Source organism: Carcharodon carcharias, chromosome 5 (assembly GCF_017639515.1).
Source record: "Carcharodon carcharias isolate sCarCar2 chromosome 5, sCarCar2.pri, whole genome shotgun sequence".
Lineage (NCBI taxonomy): Eukaryota > Metazoa > Chordata > Chondrichthyes > Lamniformes > Lamnidae > Carcharodon > Carcharodon carcharias.
In genome coordinates this window covers 168526507-168542143 of record NC_054471.1, presented here as the reverse complement: position 1 = coordinate 168542143, position 15637 = coordinate 168526507, and the positions used below count along the sequence as shown (strand labels likewise).

Sequence of the window (15637 nt, the reverse complement as noted above, 5' to 3'; positions counted from 1 at the left end):
CAAACCTCCCTTCCCTTTTAACTAAACTGACCCACACAGATTAATTTGAGCAATAAGTGCTTGAGCTTTCTGAAATGAAGACGACCATAAGACAGAGGAGTAGAAATTAGGCCATTCGGCCCATCGAGTCTGCTCTGCCATTCAATCATGGCTGCTAAGTTTCTCAACCCCATTCTCCTGCCTTCTCCCCATAGCCTTTGATCCCCTTACCAATCAAGAACCTATCTATCTCGGTCTTAAATACACTCAATGACCTGGCCTCCATTGAATCCCATAGATTCACCACTCTCTGGCTAAAGACGTTTCTCCTCATCTCTGTTCTAAAAGGTCTTCCCTTTAATCTGAGGCTGTGCCCTCGGATCCTAGTCTCTCCTACTAATGGAAACATCTTTCCCATGTCCACTCTATCCAGGCCTCTCAGTATTCTGTAAGTTTCAATCAGATGCCCCCCTCATCGTTCTAAACTCCATCGAGTATAGACCCAGAGTCCTCAAACGTTCCTCAGATATTAAGCCTTTCATTCCTGGGATCATTCTCGTGAACCTCCTCTGGACCCTCTCCAGGGCCAGCACATCCTTCCTGAGATATGGGGCCTAAAATTGCTCACAATATTCTAAATGTGGTCTGACCAGAGACTTATAAAGCCTCAGCAGCACATCCCTGCTTTTATATTCTAGTCCTCTCGAAATAAATGCCAACATCGCATTTGCCTTCCTAACTACCGACTCAACCTGCAAGTTAACCTTAAGAGAATTCTGGACTAGGACTCCCAAGTCCCTTTGCACTCCAGACTTCTGAATTCTCTCCCCATTTAGAAAATAGTCTATGCCTCTATTCTTCCTACCGAAGTGCACGACCTCACACTTCCCCACGTTGTATTCCATCTGCCACTTCTTTGCCCATTCTCCTAATCTGTCCAAATCCTTCTGAAGCCTCCCGCGCCTCCTCAATACTACCTGTCCCTCCACCTATCTTTGTATCATCTGCAAACTTAGCCAAGATGTCCTCAGTTCCTTCATCTAGATCATTAATGTATAAAGTGAAAAGTTGTGGTCCCAACACTGACCTCTGCGGAACTCCACTAGTCACCGGCCGCCATCCTGAGAAGGACCCCCTTATCCCCACTCTCTGCCTCCTGCCAGACAGCCAATCTTCTGCCCATGCTAGTAACTTGCCTCTCACACCATGGGTTCTTATCTTACTGAGCAGCCTCTTGTGCGGCACCTTGTCAAAGGCCTTCTGGAAGTCCAAGTAGATAACATCCATTGGCTCTCCTTTGCCTAACCTACTCGTTACCTCCTCAAAGAATTCTAACAGATTTGTCAGGTTTGACCTCCCCTTGATGAAACCATGCTGACTTTGCCCGATTTTACCATGCACTTCCAAGTATTCTGAAATCTCATCCTTAATAATGGACTCTAAAATCTTACCAATGACCGAGGTCAGGCTAATCGGCCTGTAATTTCCAATCTTTTGCCTCACTCCCTTCTTAAACAGGGGGGTTACATTAGCGATTTTCCAGTCCTCTGGGACCCTCTCTGACTCCAGTGATTCCTGAAAGATCACCACTAATGCCTCCACTATCCTTCAGCTATCTCCTTCAGAACTCTGCAATGTAATCCATCTGGTCTAGGTGATTTATCCACCTTCAGACCTTTCAGCTTTTCTAGCACCTTCTCCTTCGTAATGGCCACCATACTCACCTCTGCCCCCTGACTCTCTTGAACTTTGGGGATGTCACTCGTGTCTTCCACTGTGAAGACTGACGCAAAGTACCTATTCAGTTCCTCTGCCATTTCTTTGTTCCCCACTACTACTTCTCCAGTGTCATTTTCCAGCGGCCCAATGTCCACTTTTGCCTCTCTCTTACCCTTTATATATCTAAAAAAAACTCTTGCAATCTTCTTTTATATTACTGGTTAGTTTACCCTCATATTCAATCTTCTCCCCCCTTATTTCTTTTTTAGTTGCCCTCTGTTGATCTTTGTAGGCTTCCCAATCCCCTGGTTTACCACTGCTCTGCGCTGCATTATATGCTTTCTCTTTAGCTTTTATGTTATCCCTGACTTCCCTTGTCATATAAAGTGGCTGTATAATAAGCAAATGCATACAATCAGGGTAAATATCTCTGGCAGTACAGAATACTTACCCATGTAGGAGTAAAGTCTCTGTTTTGTGCACAATCAGCGATCCAGATGCAAATTGCACTTGTTTTGAGAAGTTCTTTTGCACCCCCCCCCGCACCCCTCAGGTTTCCGCATAAACTCATTTGCAAAATCACCAAACGCAATATCTGTCATGAAGCAGTGCAACTGGGCATGACTTTAAAACTTTTATTTTGAAAATGCATTTTAAAATATTTCTAGATAGTTAATACTTTTAATAACAAGTGTATTTTGGTTATCGGTGTAAATGGATTTACCACAAAAAAATGTCAATCCACCACCCGAGTAACAATTTTAAAATGACAGAAAATGACTTTTATAAATTATACAGAACTCTCTGCTGGTTATATTGGGGTAGAGAAGTCAATAAGTAAAAAAAAGTTAAAAAATTTCATTCAAAAGCTTTTAAAATGTTTCCATTAGTGTCCTTGCACCAAAAGGAACTGGTTAAATTTTAAGCCTCCTTAAAGGCCTGCAAATTAGTGGAAGCCTAATGGTGATTAGCTCAGTTTGGGGGCGCGATCAGTTCTGTGGGCAGGACCGGATTTTAGCATTGTGCTTACAGTGCTAAAGATCACAAACTTATTTTGTGCTGAACATAATTTGGGCTTAAAATTCCAAGATTTTTTTTGCGCAGGTTACAATTTTGGGCGAATAGCACCAAAAAAAAAAAAGCACAGTCAATTGGAAACTCTACCACATTATGTTCAAATGTCCCAAAATGTTTCATGCTGAACTGTTTGCTTTTGAAATGAAGTAACTTATCACAAGTACTCTGCATCAGCATTGTTCTACAAAACAGCATCTCAAATCAAAGCAGGATTACTAAATGCTGCTTTGGGCTTCAGCCTGGATAAGGTGTTGAACTTACTAGCTTCTGCCAAGAAGTGAACGCTCTACAAACTAAGCTAAGCTGACAAAGTACACAGCAATTGCTGTTTATCGATTGAACTACAGTGCATGGTATCACAATAGATTTATTTTGTATAAGCAAATCAGAAAGTTCTTGTTCAGTCTCATATACCGTACAATCAGCAGAAACAGATTTGTTTGAAAAAGCAACAATGCTTGCAAAGTATACTGCTTATACAAGAGCCAGAATGATTGGCAGTATGATGCTCAAAATAATCATATATATGCAAGAAAATTAAAATTTCCATGTACTTTTATACAGCAAACACTCATACAGCACAGAGGAAGGCCATTTAGTGTTTCTTTGAAAGAGCTCTCAAAATAATCTCCTTCCCCTCTTTTTCCCCATAGCCCTGCAAATTTTTCCTTTTCACGTATACATCCAATTCCCTTTTGAAAATTACTACTGAAACTCCTCCTTCCACCCTTTCAGTTGATGCATTTAAGATCATAACAAATTGCTGCAAAGAAGAATTTCTCATTGGCCCACTGGATCTTTTGCCAATTACCTTAAATCTATCCCTTCTGGTTACCCACCCTCCCAACAGTAGTAGAAACAGTTTCTGCCTATTTATTCCATCAATCCCTTAACCTTCGCTGCTCGAAGAAGTTTATAAACTACCATGGGCTTCTTCAGGTTATTCACTTTCTCAGCTTACCTGTAAAATTTTAGAGATGACTCCACTGACAGCAAAACGAATGGCACAACTGTGTAGCTTATTGCTATCATTGTTGCAATCCAGGTTATAACATCATAAAATAATTTGACAGCTGATGACTTGATAAAACACGATCGGAAGTTGTTTCTAATCTAGAAAAACAGGATAGTTGAGAGTAATACTTCAGATAACAATGTCTTAGAAGTAGTACTATAATTTGTTGTTCATGCTGGGAGATGCCACTGGCAGGAAAGTCACAGGCATGCACCTCACTATTTCTTATCCATTCACAGTAATGGAGAGAAAAGTACAGCTCCCAAGATGACATGTCTTGTTAAAGTGTAGAATTGACCCCATAATACTATTACACCTTGAGCGATAAGTGTGTGCTTATTCTACAAAGTTAGAAGAGCTGTGAAAAACTTGCATAGTTTTGATTGTGTGGGGAGATACTGGTTACCTACAAATAAAGGAATTTTTTTCATGAGCACAAGTCACTCCTGGCCTAGAATTTGAACAAAAACAAAATGGAATTTTTCCTATCTGACTCACATAGAAAATAGAAGGAGTAGGCCATTCAGCCCTTCGAGCCTGCTCCGCCAGTCATCATGGTCATAGCTGATCATCCAACTCAATAGTCTACTCCCGCTTTCTCCCCATATCCTTTGATCCCTTTCACCCCAAGAGCTTTTTCTAAGTCCTTCTTGAAAACATAAAATGTTTTGGCCTCAACTACTTTGTGGTAGCGAATTCCACAGGCTCACCACTCTCTGGGTGAAGAAATTTCTCCTCTTCTCAGTAATAAATGGTCTAGCCTATATCCTCAGACTGTGACCCCTGGTTCTGGACGACCCCACCATCAGGAACATCCTTCCTGCATCTACCCTGTCTAGTCCTGTTAGAATTTTATAGGTTTCTATGAAATCCCCCCTCATTCTTCTGAACTCCAGCGAATATAATCCTAATCGACTCTATTTCTTCTCATATGTCAGTCCCGCCATCCCAGGAATCAATCTGGTAAACTTTTGCTGCACTCCCTTTATAGCAAGAATATCCTTCCTCAGATAAGGAAACCAAAACTGCACACAATATTCCAGGTGTGGTCTCACCAAGGCCCTGTATAATTGCAGCAAGACATCCCTGTTCCTGCACTTGAATCCCTCTGGCTCTGAAGGCCAACATACCCATTGCCTTCTTTGCCGCCTACTGCACCTGCATGCTTACCTTCAGCGACTGGTGTACGAGGACACCCAGGTCTTGTTGTACATTCCCCTCTCTCAATTTACAGCTATTCAGATAATAATCTGCCTTCCTGTTTTTGCTACCAAAGTGGATAACCTCACATTTATCCACATTATACTATGTCTGCCAGGCATTTGCCCACTCACTCAGCTTGTCCAAATCACCCTGAAGCATCTCTGCATCCTCCTCACAGCTCACCCTCCCACCCAGCTTTGTGTCATCTGCAAATCTGGAGATATTACATTTAGTTCCCTCATCTAAGTCATTAATATTTACTGTGAATAGCTGGGGTCCCAGCACCGATCCCTGTGCTACCCCACTAGTCACTGCCTGCCATTCAGAAAAAGACCCGTTTATTCCTACTCTTTGTTTCCTGTCTACCAACCAGTTTTCTATCCATCTCAATACACTACCCCCAATGCCACGTGCTTTAATTTTACACGCCAATCTCTTCTGTGGGACATTGTCGAAAGCCTTCTGAAAGTCCAAATAAACCACATCCACTGGTTCTCCCTCAGCAACTGTGCTAGTTACATCCCTGAAAAATTCCAGTAGATTTGTCAAGCATGATTTCCCAAGCATGATTTCCCTTTCACAAATCCATGCTGACTCTGTCCAATTCTGCCACTGTTTTCCAAGTGCTCAGCTTTTAAGTGTTTTATAATGGACTCTAGAATTTTCCCTACTACCGACGTCAGGCTGACTGGTCTATAATTCCGTTTTCTCTCTGCCTCCCTTTTTAAATAGTGGGGTTACATTAGCTACCCTCCAATCTGTAAGAACTGTTCCAGAGTCTATAGAATCTCAGGTGACCACCACCAATGCATCCACTATTTCTAGGGTCACTTCCTTAAGTGTTCTGCGATGTAGATTATCAGGCCCTGGGGATTTATCAGCCTTCAATCCTGTCAATTTCTCCAACACCATTTCCCTATTAATACTGATTTCTTTCAGTTCCTCCCTCTCACTAAACCCTGTGTTCCCCTGGTATGTTATTTGTGTCCTTCTTTGTGAAGGCAGAACCAAAGTTATGTATTTAGTTGGTCAGCCATTTCTTTGTTCCCCATTATAAATTCCCCTGTTTCTGACTAAGGAACCTACATTTGTTTCCACCAATCTTTTTCTCTTCTCATACCTATATACCTATTCACATACCATAAAAATACATTCTGCCTATTCGTAAGTCATTTACGTTCATCAATTGTGACTATGAATCAGATCAATTAAATAAATTTGACAACAGAACAAATGTAATCTTTTTAATGAAGGGAATATCATTACAGACTTTCAAATCTCCATTTTTACAAGAAAAACAATTTCCCACTTAGAGTTTAGCCTCTTGGAAGCAAGAGAGAAACACTTAAAATACTATAGGTAGAAAGTTGCATTCATAAATATGAAATGATAACTTACTGCACGTGCTGCTAATGTCATTGGTATTGCTGTTAAAAATGTCATGTAATAGCCTGGATAAACTCCATGCCACATTGCAGAGAGCACAAATGTTGCTGCTGTTGGATAGTAAAGGCAGCGATCATAGCAAACTCTGAAACAAAGGTCAGTTAAATAAACTCAGTTCAGATAATGAATTAATGTAAACAACTTCTGATTAACTTAAGGAATCTCCATTAGACCAACTTCTTTATCACAAGATTTAAACAGCAAGTTCTCAAGAGGGAAAGCACGGGGCTCAACAATAGCAATGAAGACATTCAACAGTGATGACTGTTGTGCTAGCAGTTCTCTTATCTATATTGGCCCCAATCACTAATTCTAATCACCGGGTATTGGTGAAAGTTCAACAGAGTCAATATTTTTTTATTGGTTAAGTTGCATAGAAACAATTTCCCAAATTGGAAACCACCAAACTAATGTAGTAAAGGTGAATGGCTAGGCTGAAGTTGTAAATGGTTTAAACATTGACAATGACCCTGAGAACCAAGCTATTAACATGAATGCTGAGCAATACCTGTACCTGTTTATCGTATACATCAGTAGCTGTAGAAAATTGCAATAGTGAGCAAGTTAGCAAAGCTTTCCTGTTGTAAATAAAAGGATTAATTCAAAATAGTTTTTAGTTTCAGACTTTAAACTAACAATCACTAATTTAAAAGAAAAGTATTCAATTATGTAGAAAACCTGGGAAGAGCTGTGATGAATTCAACTGGAAAAAAGGAAACATTTGTTTAATTCACAGGTGCCAATTACAAACCTCCCTCCCATGTTGATTCTATGAAGTGAGCTGCTGATTTAGCAACACTTCACCACATTTAATTTTGCAACAAGCCACTGGAAACAAAGCTCTTAGAACCCCTGTGGATGGGCAACAATTTCCATCAAAACTTTTGGACCAAGGAATGTCTAACAAGATAAAAACATAGAATTTCTCACATGACAAAGGTAAGACAGCCAGGTTTTTAAAAAGTCACATTTCATTCTTCCTGCCGCCCCAAGTCAACCTGCAATCTTTCATACTTTGTAAATGTTAAAATCACATAGTAATTAATATAGTTGGCTCACAGGCACTGTTGAACAGGGATAAAATGAAGGCAGGATATAAGGTCCCAGCACACCAAAACCACAAAGCATTAGAATGTGGGATTGAATTCTGTACTTTTCCCATACATGTTCCCTATCATGACCGACTCTTCAGATCGTAGAAAAAAGATGCACAAAAGTAATTAAGTCGGCACTTGGATATCCATCTCTTTCCTAAAAGAACAGCTTTTTAGCTTGCTCGGCCATGTGCAGTGTGAAAAAAATTATAGTACCTGCACCTCATCATGTTGTTACACTTTGCTTCCTCTAAAATAGCAGTTTAGGCACAGCATTTAGAACAGTGATTACACAGTCCCAATTTGAAGGAGACAAATGTGCTTTTGTAATCTGACATGTTAAATGTTTTAATTATAATCCCATCAGAACAAGCTGCAGGAATGCCAGCAGCTTTCATCCAATTAGAAAAAAATCAATTGAGTGAGTGATACTTTGAATTGGGTGTTCTTGTTGACATTGTAGCAAATTAATAAACTTGGGCCATGATATTTGCAACATCCACTAAGAAGTAGTTACCTTTTGCCTGTGTCTATAGGTTGTAAAGTTGGCATTGTTCAGCCCATTCTTACCTGACAGAACAAGGTTCAAAGCTGGTGCCTGTTTTTCAAATTGACAGAGAATTTGCAGAAAAGCACATTTCCTATGTTGATTTTGGTTTCCTTAATTTTGAGTAGAGTAAGTTAAGCCCAATAAACTTGCACACTCATTATTCATATAAAAACTACAGGCTACTTATTTCATTGGGGAATATCTCATCTCTTTCTCTATAATATTCAAAGGCTCTATAATATTCAGTTGATGATTGCTCTGTTCAATTAACTTCTCGCTTCCAAGCTTTGAGCGCTATATTGGAACATTCAATATTTCACCTATGCTAGCTGCTTCTGCAAATAATTCTATTTTATGAATAAACTAATAATTTAGCCAATTGCAAATAATTCTATTTTATGAATAAACTAATAATTTAGCCAATTACATAGAGCATCTGGTTTGATTGCAGACCAGGCTATGGAAGCTGCTTTATTTGGTGAATATAGGTAAAAGATATTGGAAACACACTCAAATCACAATACCAGTGCCTACTTCTGCAGAAGGAAACATCATAACCAGCATCCTACCGCTGCAGCATATGGGTACAACATAATCTGCATCATATCAATATAGTACAAGAACCTATATCTAGAACTACAGAAATCTTTTAGTTATTCCTTAAAAATAGGCCATACCATTACCTTTTAAACCAGTGCGCTGTCTGTATGTTCCAGTTGTCAATGAACATTTTAAAGCTTGTCGCAAACTGTGGGAAAAAAAATGAAATGTAAATTATATAGATTACTTTTATACGCATAGAATAAATTTAAGAAAGCTCCAATGGAGTGGGTAGGGCTATTTATTTATTTGCAAAAATTTACATTTTTCAATCTTGGTGGGGAAATTTCATTGTTCGATCTCATCTAAACAAAATCTCGGTTAATTTCAATAATGAAGCATCAGCATGCTATGTCTCAAGAAAGTGCACCTTTTTGTCACAGAAGGAAGCAAGTGGAGGCCACAAGGGGATGTACAAGCATCCTACATTACTCATGCACACTTGCCAGTTTCAGATCTTGTACCCATCCCTTGGTTTATGTATCTCAGCAGTACTGAAAGGGCAGAGGGTAGGATGGGATCACTGAACCTTTACAGTGCAGGAGGCCTTCAGCCCATCGAGTCTGCACTGGCTTGCTGAAAGAGCAATCTACTTAATTCCACTTCCCTGCCTTATCCCCATAACCTAGTGCATTCATTATTTCCAGATAGCACTTCAATTCCCCTCTGAATACTTCAATTGAACCTGCCTTCACCACTCTTTCAGGAAGTTTGTTCCAGACTCCAACCACCCTCTGGGTGAAAAGATTTTTTCTCACATGACTCCTTTTTGCCCATTAATTTGAATTTGTGCCCTCTAGTTCTTGATGTACTCGAGAGGGAACAGTTTCTCATTACCTAAACTATCCATACGCCTCAGGATCTTGAATACCTCTATCAAGTCTACTCTCAGTCTTTTCTCCAAGGAAAACAACCTCTGCAATCTATCCTCATAACTACAGTTGTTCACCCCTGGATTCATTCTTGTGAATTTGCTCTGTACTCTTTCCAATGCCTTCACATCCCTCCTCAAGTATCACGTCAAGAACGGGATGCAGTACTCCAGATGAGGCCTAACTAGTGCCTTATACAAGTTCAACATGACCTCCTTGCTCTTGTACTCAATGCCCCTATTAATAAAGCCTAAGATATTATATGCTTTATGAACTGCTCTCTCAGCATGCCCTGCCACCTTCAATGACTATGTACATATTCACCGAGGTTGCTTTGTTCCTGCACTTCCGTTAGAGTTTTTCTTTATTTTATACTGTCTCGCCACATTCTTCCTGCCAAAATGAATCCCCTCACTTCTCTGCATTGAACTTCATCTGCCATTTGTCTGCCCAATCCACCAAATGTCTTTGTCCTTTTGAAATTCCAGACTTTCCTCATCACAGTTGACATTTCCAATCTCCATAGCATCTGCAAATTTTGAAATCATGCCCTGCACTCCACAGTCTAGGTCATTAATATATATCAAGAGCAGCAAGGGTCCCAACACTAACCCCTGAAGAACTCCACTACAGACCTTCCTCCAATCTGATAAACAACTATTTATCATAAACCTTTAGGTTACAGGCACAGCAAGGCCTGGAGAATTAGAGGAAAGAAATTGGGGGTGGGGCTACAAATGAGCAATTGCCCTAGTTAAAAGGCAACAAAAGTGCCAAACCAAACTGAAGTGAACCATGAGCGCCAGCTATGACCAAACCATCGCCATCTTCTCCCCGGACGGGCACCTCTTCCAGGTGGAGTATGCCCAGGAGGCGGTGAAGAAGGGCTTGGCGGCAGTTAGTGTTCGAGGAAAAGAAATGTTATCCTTGCAGTGGGAAAGAAATCTGTATATTGGATGACAATGTTTGCATGGCTTTTGCAGGCCTTACAGCTGATGCCTGGATAGCTATAAATAGGGCTCATGTAGAGAGTGTCAGAGAGCCATTGACACTCAGTGCGACTCCAGTCACAGTCGAGTACGTCACACGCTACATTGCTAGCTTGAAACAGTGTTACACTCAAAAGTAATGGGCACAGACCATTTGGCATTTCTGCACTGATTTTAGGTTTTGACTTTGATGGAACTCCAAGACTGGACCAAGCTGATTCATCAGGCACCTACCATGAATTAAAAGGTCAATGCCATAGGAAGAAGTGCAAAGGTTGTCAGGGAATTCCTGGAGAAAAACTAGTGAAGAAGCCACTGCTATGGACAGTGGTATGATAAAGCTTGCCAACCAAGTTTTGCTGGAGGTTGTACAGTTGGGTGGAAAACACATTGAACTAACAGTGATGAAGCATGAACAACTCGAGGATCTTAAATCCTGAGGAAATTGAGAATTACGTTTCAGAAATTGAAAAAAGTTGAAAAGGCGGCGGCACCAAAGACCTAAAGCGCTATTAATTAGACATAAAATATGGTCGTGTTCCCTGTTTATCATTGGTAGAAGCTGAGCATTCCACATTTTAATAATTGTTAATCTACTTGAATAAATTGAAGAATTTTACATTGTGAAACTAGAAAAAAAAATTCTCACCTCAATGTTAACAATATTTAAATTTGAAATCAAATCCCAACGAGCATTGCCTTTCTCATCATAACCATTGAAGCCAAATCCTGCAGCATTGTTGATAGCATCAGCTGTTCAAAATAAAATTGAATGCTACAATGACACTTATTATTAAAGTACTGTTCTATGAATACATTCAAAAGCTTTACTTTACTTTATACACATTAGATACAAAAATTAAAGTAAGATATAATTCTCTAATTCAGTTTTATAAATGTCAGTGTTAAGATTGCTTTTTGTTATATTATAACTTAAAGCAGAAGTTTTGATTTATCTTGAAATGTGAACTTCCAGGTCAACATCCAAGTTCAGACCTCAACTATGTACCATCCACTAAAAGCAGGACAAATCCAACCCAGTCAATTACCACTTAGTCAGTCCACTTTTGATCAAATTGATCCAAGGTGTCGTCAACAGTGCTATTAAGTGGCACTTACTCAACAATAACCTGCTCACCGATGCTGGGTAGGGCCACTCAGCTCCTTACCTCATTACAACCTTGGTTCAAAGATGAACAAGAGCTGAACTCAAGAGGTGAGGTGAGAGTGACTGCCCCTGACATCAAAACAGTCCTTGAGTGAGTGTGGCATCAAGGAGCCCTAGCAAAACTAGAGTCAATGGAAATCAGGGGAAAACTCTCCACTGGTTGGAGTCATACCTAGCATAAAGGAAGATAGTTGCGGCTGTTCAAGGTCAATCACCTCAGTTCCAGGACATCACTGCAGCAGTTCCTCAAGGTCTTGAACCACCTTCAGCTGCTTCATCAATGACCTTCCCTCCATCATAAGGTCAGAAGTGGGGGTGTTCACTGATTATTGCATAATGTTCAGATACTGAAATAGTCTGTGCCCATAAGCAGCAAGACCTGGGCAACATTCAGGCTTGGGCTGACAAGTAACATTCATGGCACACAAGTGTCAGGCAATGACCAGCCCAACACGAGAGAATGCAACCATCTCCCCTTGATTTTCAATGACATTACCATTGCTGAAGCCCCCACTAACATCCTGGGTGTTACCATTGATTGGAAACTGAACTGGACCAGCCATATAAATACTGTGGCTACAAGAACAGGTCAAAGGCTGGGAATTCTGCAGACAGTAAATCACCTCCTGACTCCCCAAAGCCTGTCCACCATCCACACGTCACAAGTCAGGAGTGTGATGAAATACTCTCCACTTGCCTGGAAGAGTGCAGCTCCAACAACACTCAAGAAGCTCAACACCATCCTGGGCAAAGCAGCTCACTTGACTGACACCCCATCCACTACCTTCAACATTCACTCCCTCCACTACCAACACACAGTGACAGCAGTGTGTGGCATCTACAAGATGCACTGCAGCAATTCACCAAGGCTCCTTTGACAGCACCTTCTAAACCCACAACCTCTACCACTTCGAAGGACAAGGGCAGCAGATGCATGGGAACATCACCACCTGGAAGTCCCCTTCTAGGCCACTCACCATCCTGACTTGGATATATATTGTCATTCCTTCACTGTTACCCGGTCCAAATCCTGGAATTCCCTTCCTAGTAGCACTGTGGATGTACCTGCACCACATGGACTGTAGCAGTTTAAGGTGACTCACCACCATCTTCTCAAGGGCAATTAATGATAGGCAATAAAGGCTTGCCTAGCCAAGAATGCCCACATCCCATGTAAGAATAAAAAACAGCTAAATCATATATTTAACTACTACTACTATCATTGGGCTGCTACACATAGCTCTTCATTGTTGCAGATTGTGTCATCTGTGTCTATATTAAAAAATGTCTCAAATGAGGACAAAGTCAGATACCACCAGACAAGCCCATCGAACACACTGAACTTCCCAGTCTTTCCCGAGCCTCAAAAGGCTGAATAATGCAGGCGCGGCTGGAGGGTGGGGGGGGGGGGGGGGGGGGGGGGGGGGGGGGGGGGGGGGGGGGGGGGGGGGGGAAGAGAGAGAGAGAGAGAGAGAGAGAGAGAGAGAGAGAGAGAGAGAGAGAGAAGAGGATTGGGACGGCTCACACCACCCTCTCGTCCCTCCCCGCAGGAGCAAAGTAGACATTGTCGCGGGGCAACTAAATTTGGGCCAAGTAGGACTTACGCCCTTCAGCTGGCTAATAGCTCCAACAGCACCAATAGCATGTCAGTGGCAGCTGCTGGGGCTGCAGGAGGAGGAGGAAGGCGGCCCATGGATTCCTGAAGCAGATAAGTCTGGGGCCTTGGACAATGAGGGTCTGGGTAAGTCAGGGGTGGGGTTTAAGATTGAAGGCAGGTAGGAAGACGGGGATCATTCTTGAGGTGGCCACCCCGCGATTGGCATAGCATAGCCCTGAAAGAGCCAACCCCCCATTCCTTCCCACCTTTTGAATAATTTAAATATAATAAAATAAAATTGGACTGCCCACACCGAACGTTTTATGGCAGGGGCAGCGTATTATCAGGGTTTAGTGGCTGGATAACAAGCCTAATTGACCCTTGGTTATTTATTTGAAAACGGTGGGTTGGCTGCTGATTTTGGTGTCCGCCCTCATCATGCATTATGGGGGTGAGCACCCCCTATTTTACATGCCACTGCCCCCACCTAAAACAAAACTGGAGGGGCATATAAAATTCAGCCATTACTCAGAATTCATCTTATCCACAAGACCCATATCCTTATCTCCCAACTCCATTGCCACTAAACTGCTGACCATCCAACTTCCCTTCCTGGCCCCTTGTTAGCTGACATTACAAATCAGATACTGACCCATCTCTTTCAAACTTGCCATCAAACTATCACCCCCATCTCCAAGATCCCTTTCCTCTCCAGTATGTTATCCCTTCCTAAAACTATGCATGAATCTCATGTTTCTGCCCATCACAAAACTGAAGTGACATTAATCAAAGTCACAGAGGACACCCAAGGTAACTGTGACCTTGCAAACTATCCCTCGTCTTCCTTCTCCACCCCCCTACCTTTTCCCACTAATGGCCATATGATCCTCCTCCAAAAGTCTCTTCTGTTGTTCAGCTCATTAGTGGGAGTACGGTCTCTTGGTTTCATTTTACCTACCCAATTCAGAGCATCTCCAGCAATGGATTTTCTTTATCATCACCTCCTGCAGCCATTTGGTACCACTGGAGCCATCTTATTTCCCTTAAAATTGTCAGATTTTTTTAAAAATTGCATTGTTTTAGACTATTGAATTTTGATGGGTGACTAATCATTACTTTTATATCATTGAAGGAAAATGAATGGCGTGTGGTGATTGGGAGGAGGTATCCGGTGGGCAGGAGAGAGGGGGGGCGGGGGGGGAAGAAGAAGGCAAAGGGTTTTTTTTAAAGATAGGTTTCTTTGTATGGATACACAATTGAGATGCATAAAATTTACTGTAACTAGATTTCTTGATAAACTTGCAGTTATATCATGATTGTTAATATTGCTATGCATAGAGCCCAGGTATCAATTTGTACTATAGTATTGTTTAAAATATACCCAATTAAGCTCCAATGTAAGAAAAACAGGGAGGAATTTCAAAAATGCTTTTGATATTTACGAATTCACCAAGGCTCCTCAAACAGAACCTTCCAAACCCATGACCACAACCATCTGGAAGGACAAGGGCAGCAGATGCATGGGAACACCATCACCTGCAAGTTCCCCTCCAAGCCACTCACTATCTGACTTGGAAATGTATTGCCATTCCTTCACTGTCCCTGGGTCAAAATTCTGGAACTCTCTCCCTAACAGCAGTGTGGGTGTACCCACACCACATGGACTGCAACGGTTCAAGGCGGCAGCTCACCACTACCTTCTCAAGGGCAATTAAGGATGGCTGATGCTGACCTCCCATGAGTGAATATAAAAAGATAAAACTCAAGCTTTTCTCACCCAAATGATGGACTGGGCTTCCCCATTGTTTTAAAGATCAGATTTTGAAGAAAAGTTCTCATCCACTCATGAATAATTAAGTTTCAGCTAGCTAATTTGTTATACATGAAATCAGATGAAAATTTTTTACAAAGCTTCTATTTATCTATTCATAGTTTTAACCACTTGAGGTCACCATTACACTGTTCTAGCCCTGGAGAGTTATTACATTAAAATGCATTTTTCAGAATTCTACGAATAGAAAAAATGCAGTCTCAAATATTTAAAATATTTGGCTCATGCCAGTCAAAAGCATTTGAAATGCTCACCAAGATTCCAAGCAAAATAGTATTTTGGCCTGGCAGCCAATAATGAAAAATACAGGTAGAACACTCGGCTAGTTAAGGATGCCGTATTCACAAAGGTTTCATCAATATTGTGTTCCACTGGGAACACCTTAGTGACTGTCAGATGAAATGACAAAGAAATTCCACAAACAAGGAGCTTGAACAGTACAGGTGTCTGAAAGAAAGCACAGAAGGAAGATAAACATCAAAATTAGTTTATAAAAT

At 41.2% G+C, this 15637-nt stretch overlaps 1 protein-coding gene and 1 pseudogene across 6 annotated transcripts in view; one reads left to right on the top strand and one right to left on the bottom strand.

Annotated features, from left to right (window-relative positions):
• The window catches only part of mboat2b (membrane bound O-acyltransferase domain containing 2b), a 169437-nt gene that overhangs the window by 23435 nt on the left and 130365 nt on the right, over nt 1-15637 (bottom strand). For all 6 annotated transcript variants that reach the window (XM_041187537.1, XM_041187538.1, XM_041187539.1 and 3 more), the window contains 5 exons: nt 15395-15587; nt 11194-11297; nt 8767-8831; nt 6392-6524; nt 3737-3888 (listed from right to left, as the gene is read on the bottom strand). In XM_041187537.1, coding sequence (XP_041043471.1) covers nt 3737-3888; nt 6392-6524; nt 8767-8831; nt 11194-11297; nt 15395-15587 — 647 coding nt within the window. The remainder of the gene's footprint in view (nt 1-3736; nt 3889-6391; nt 6525-8766; nt 8832-11193; nt 11298-15394; nt 15588-15637) is intronic.
• LOC121278071 lies at nt 10351-11024 on the top strand (annotated as a pseudogene).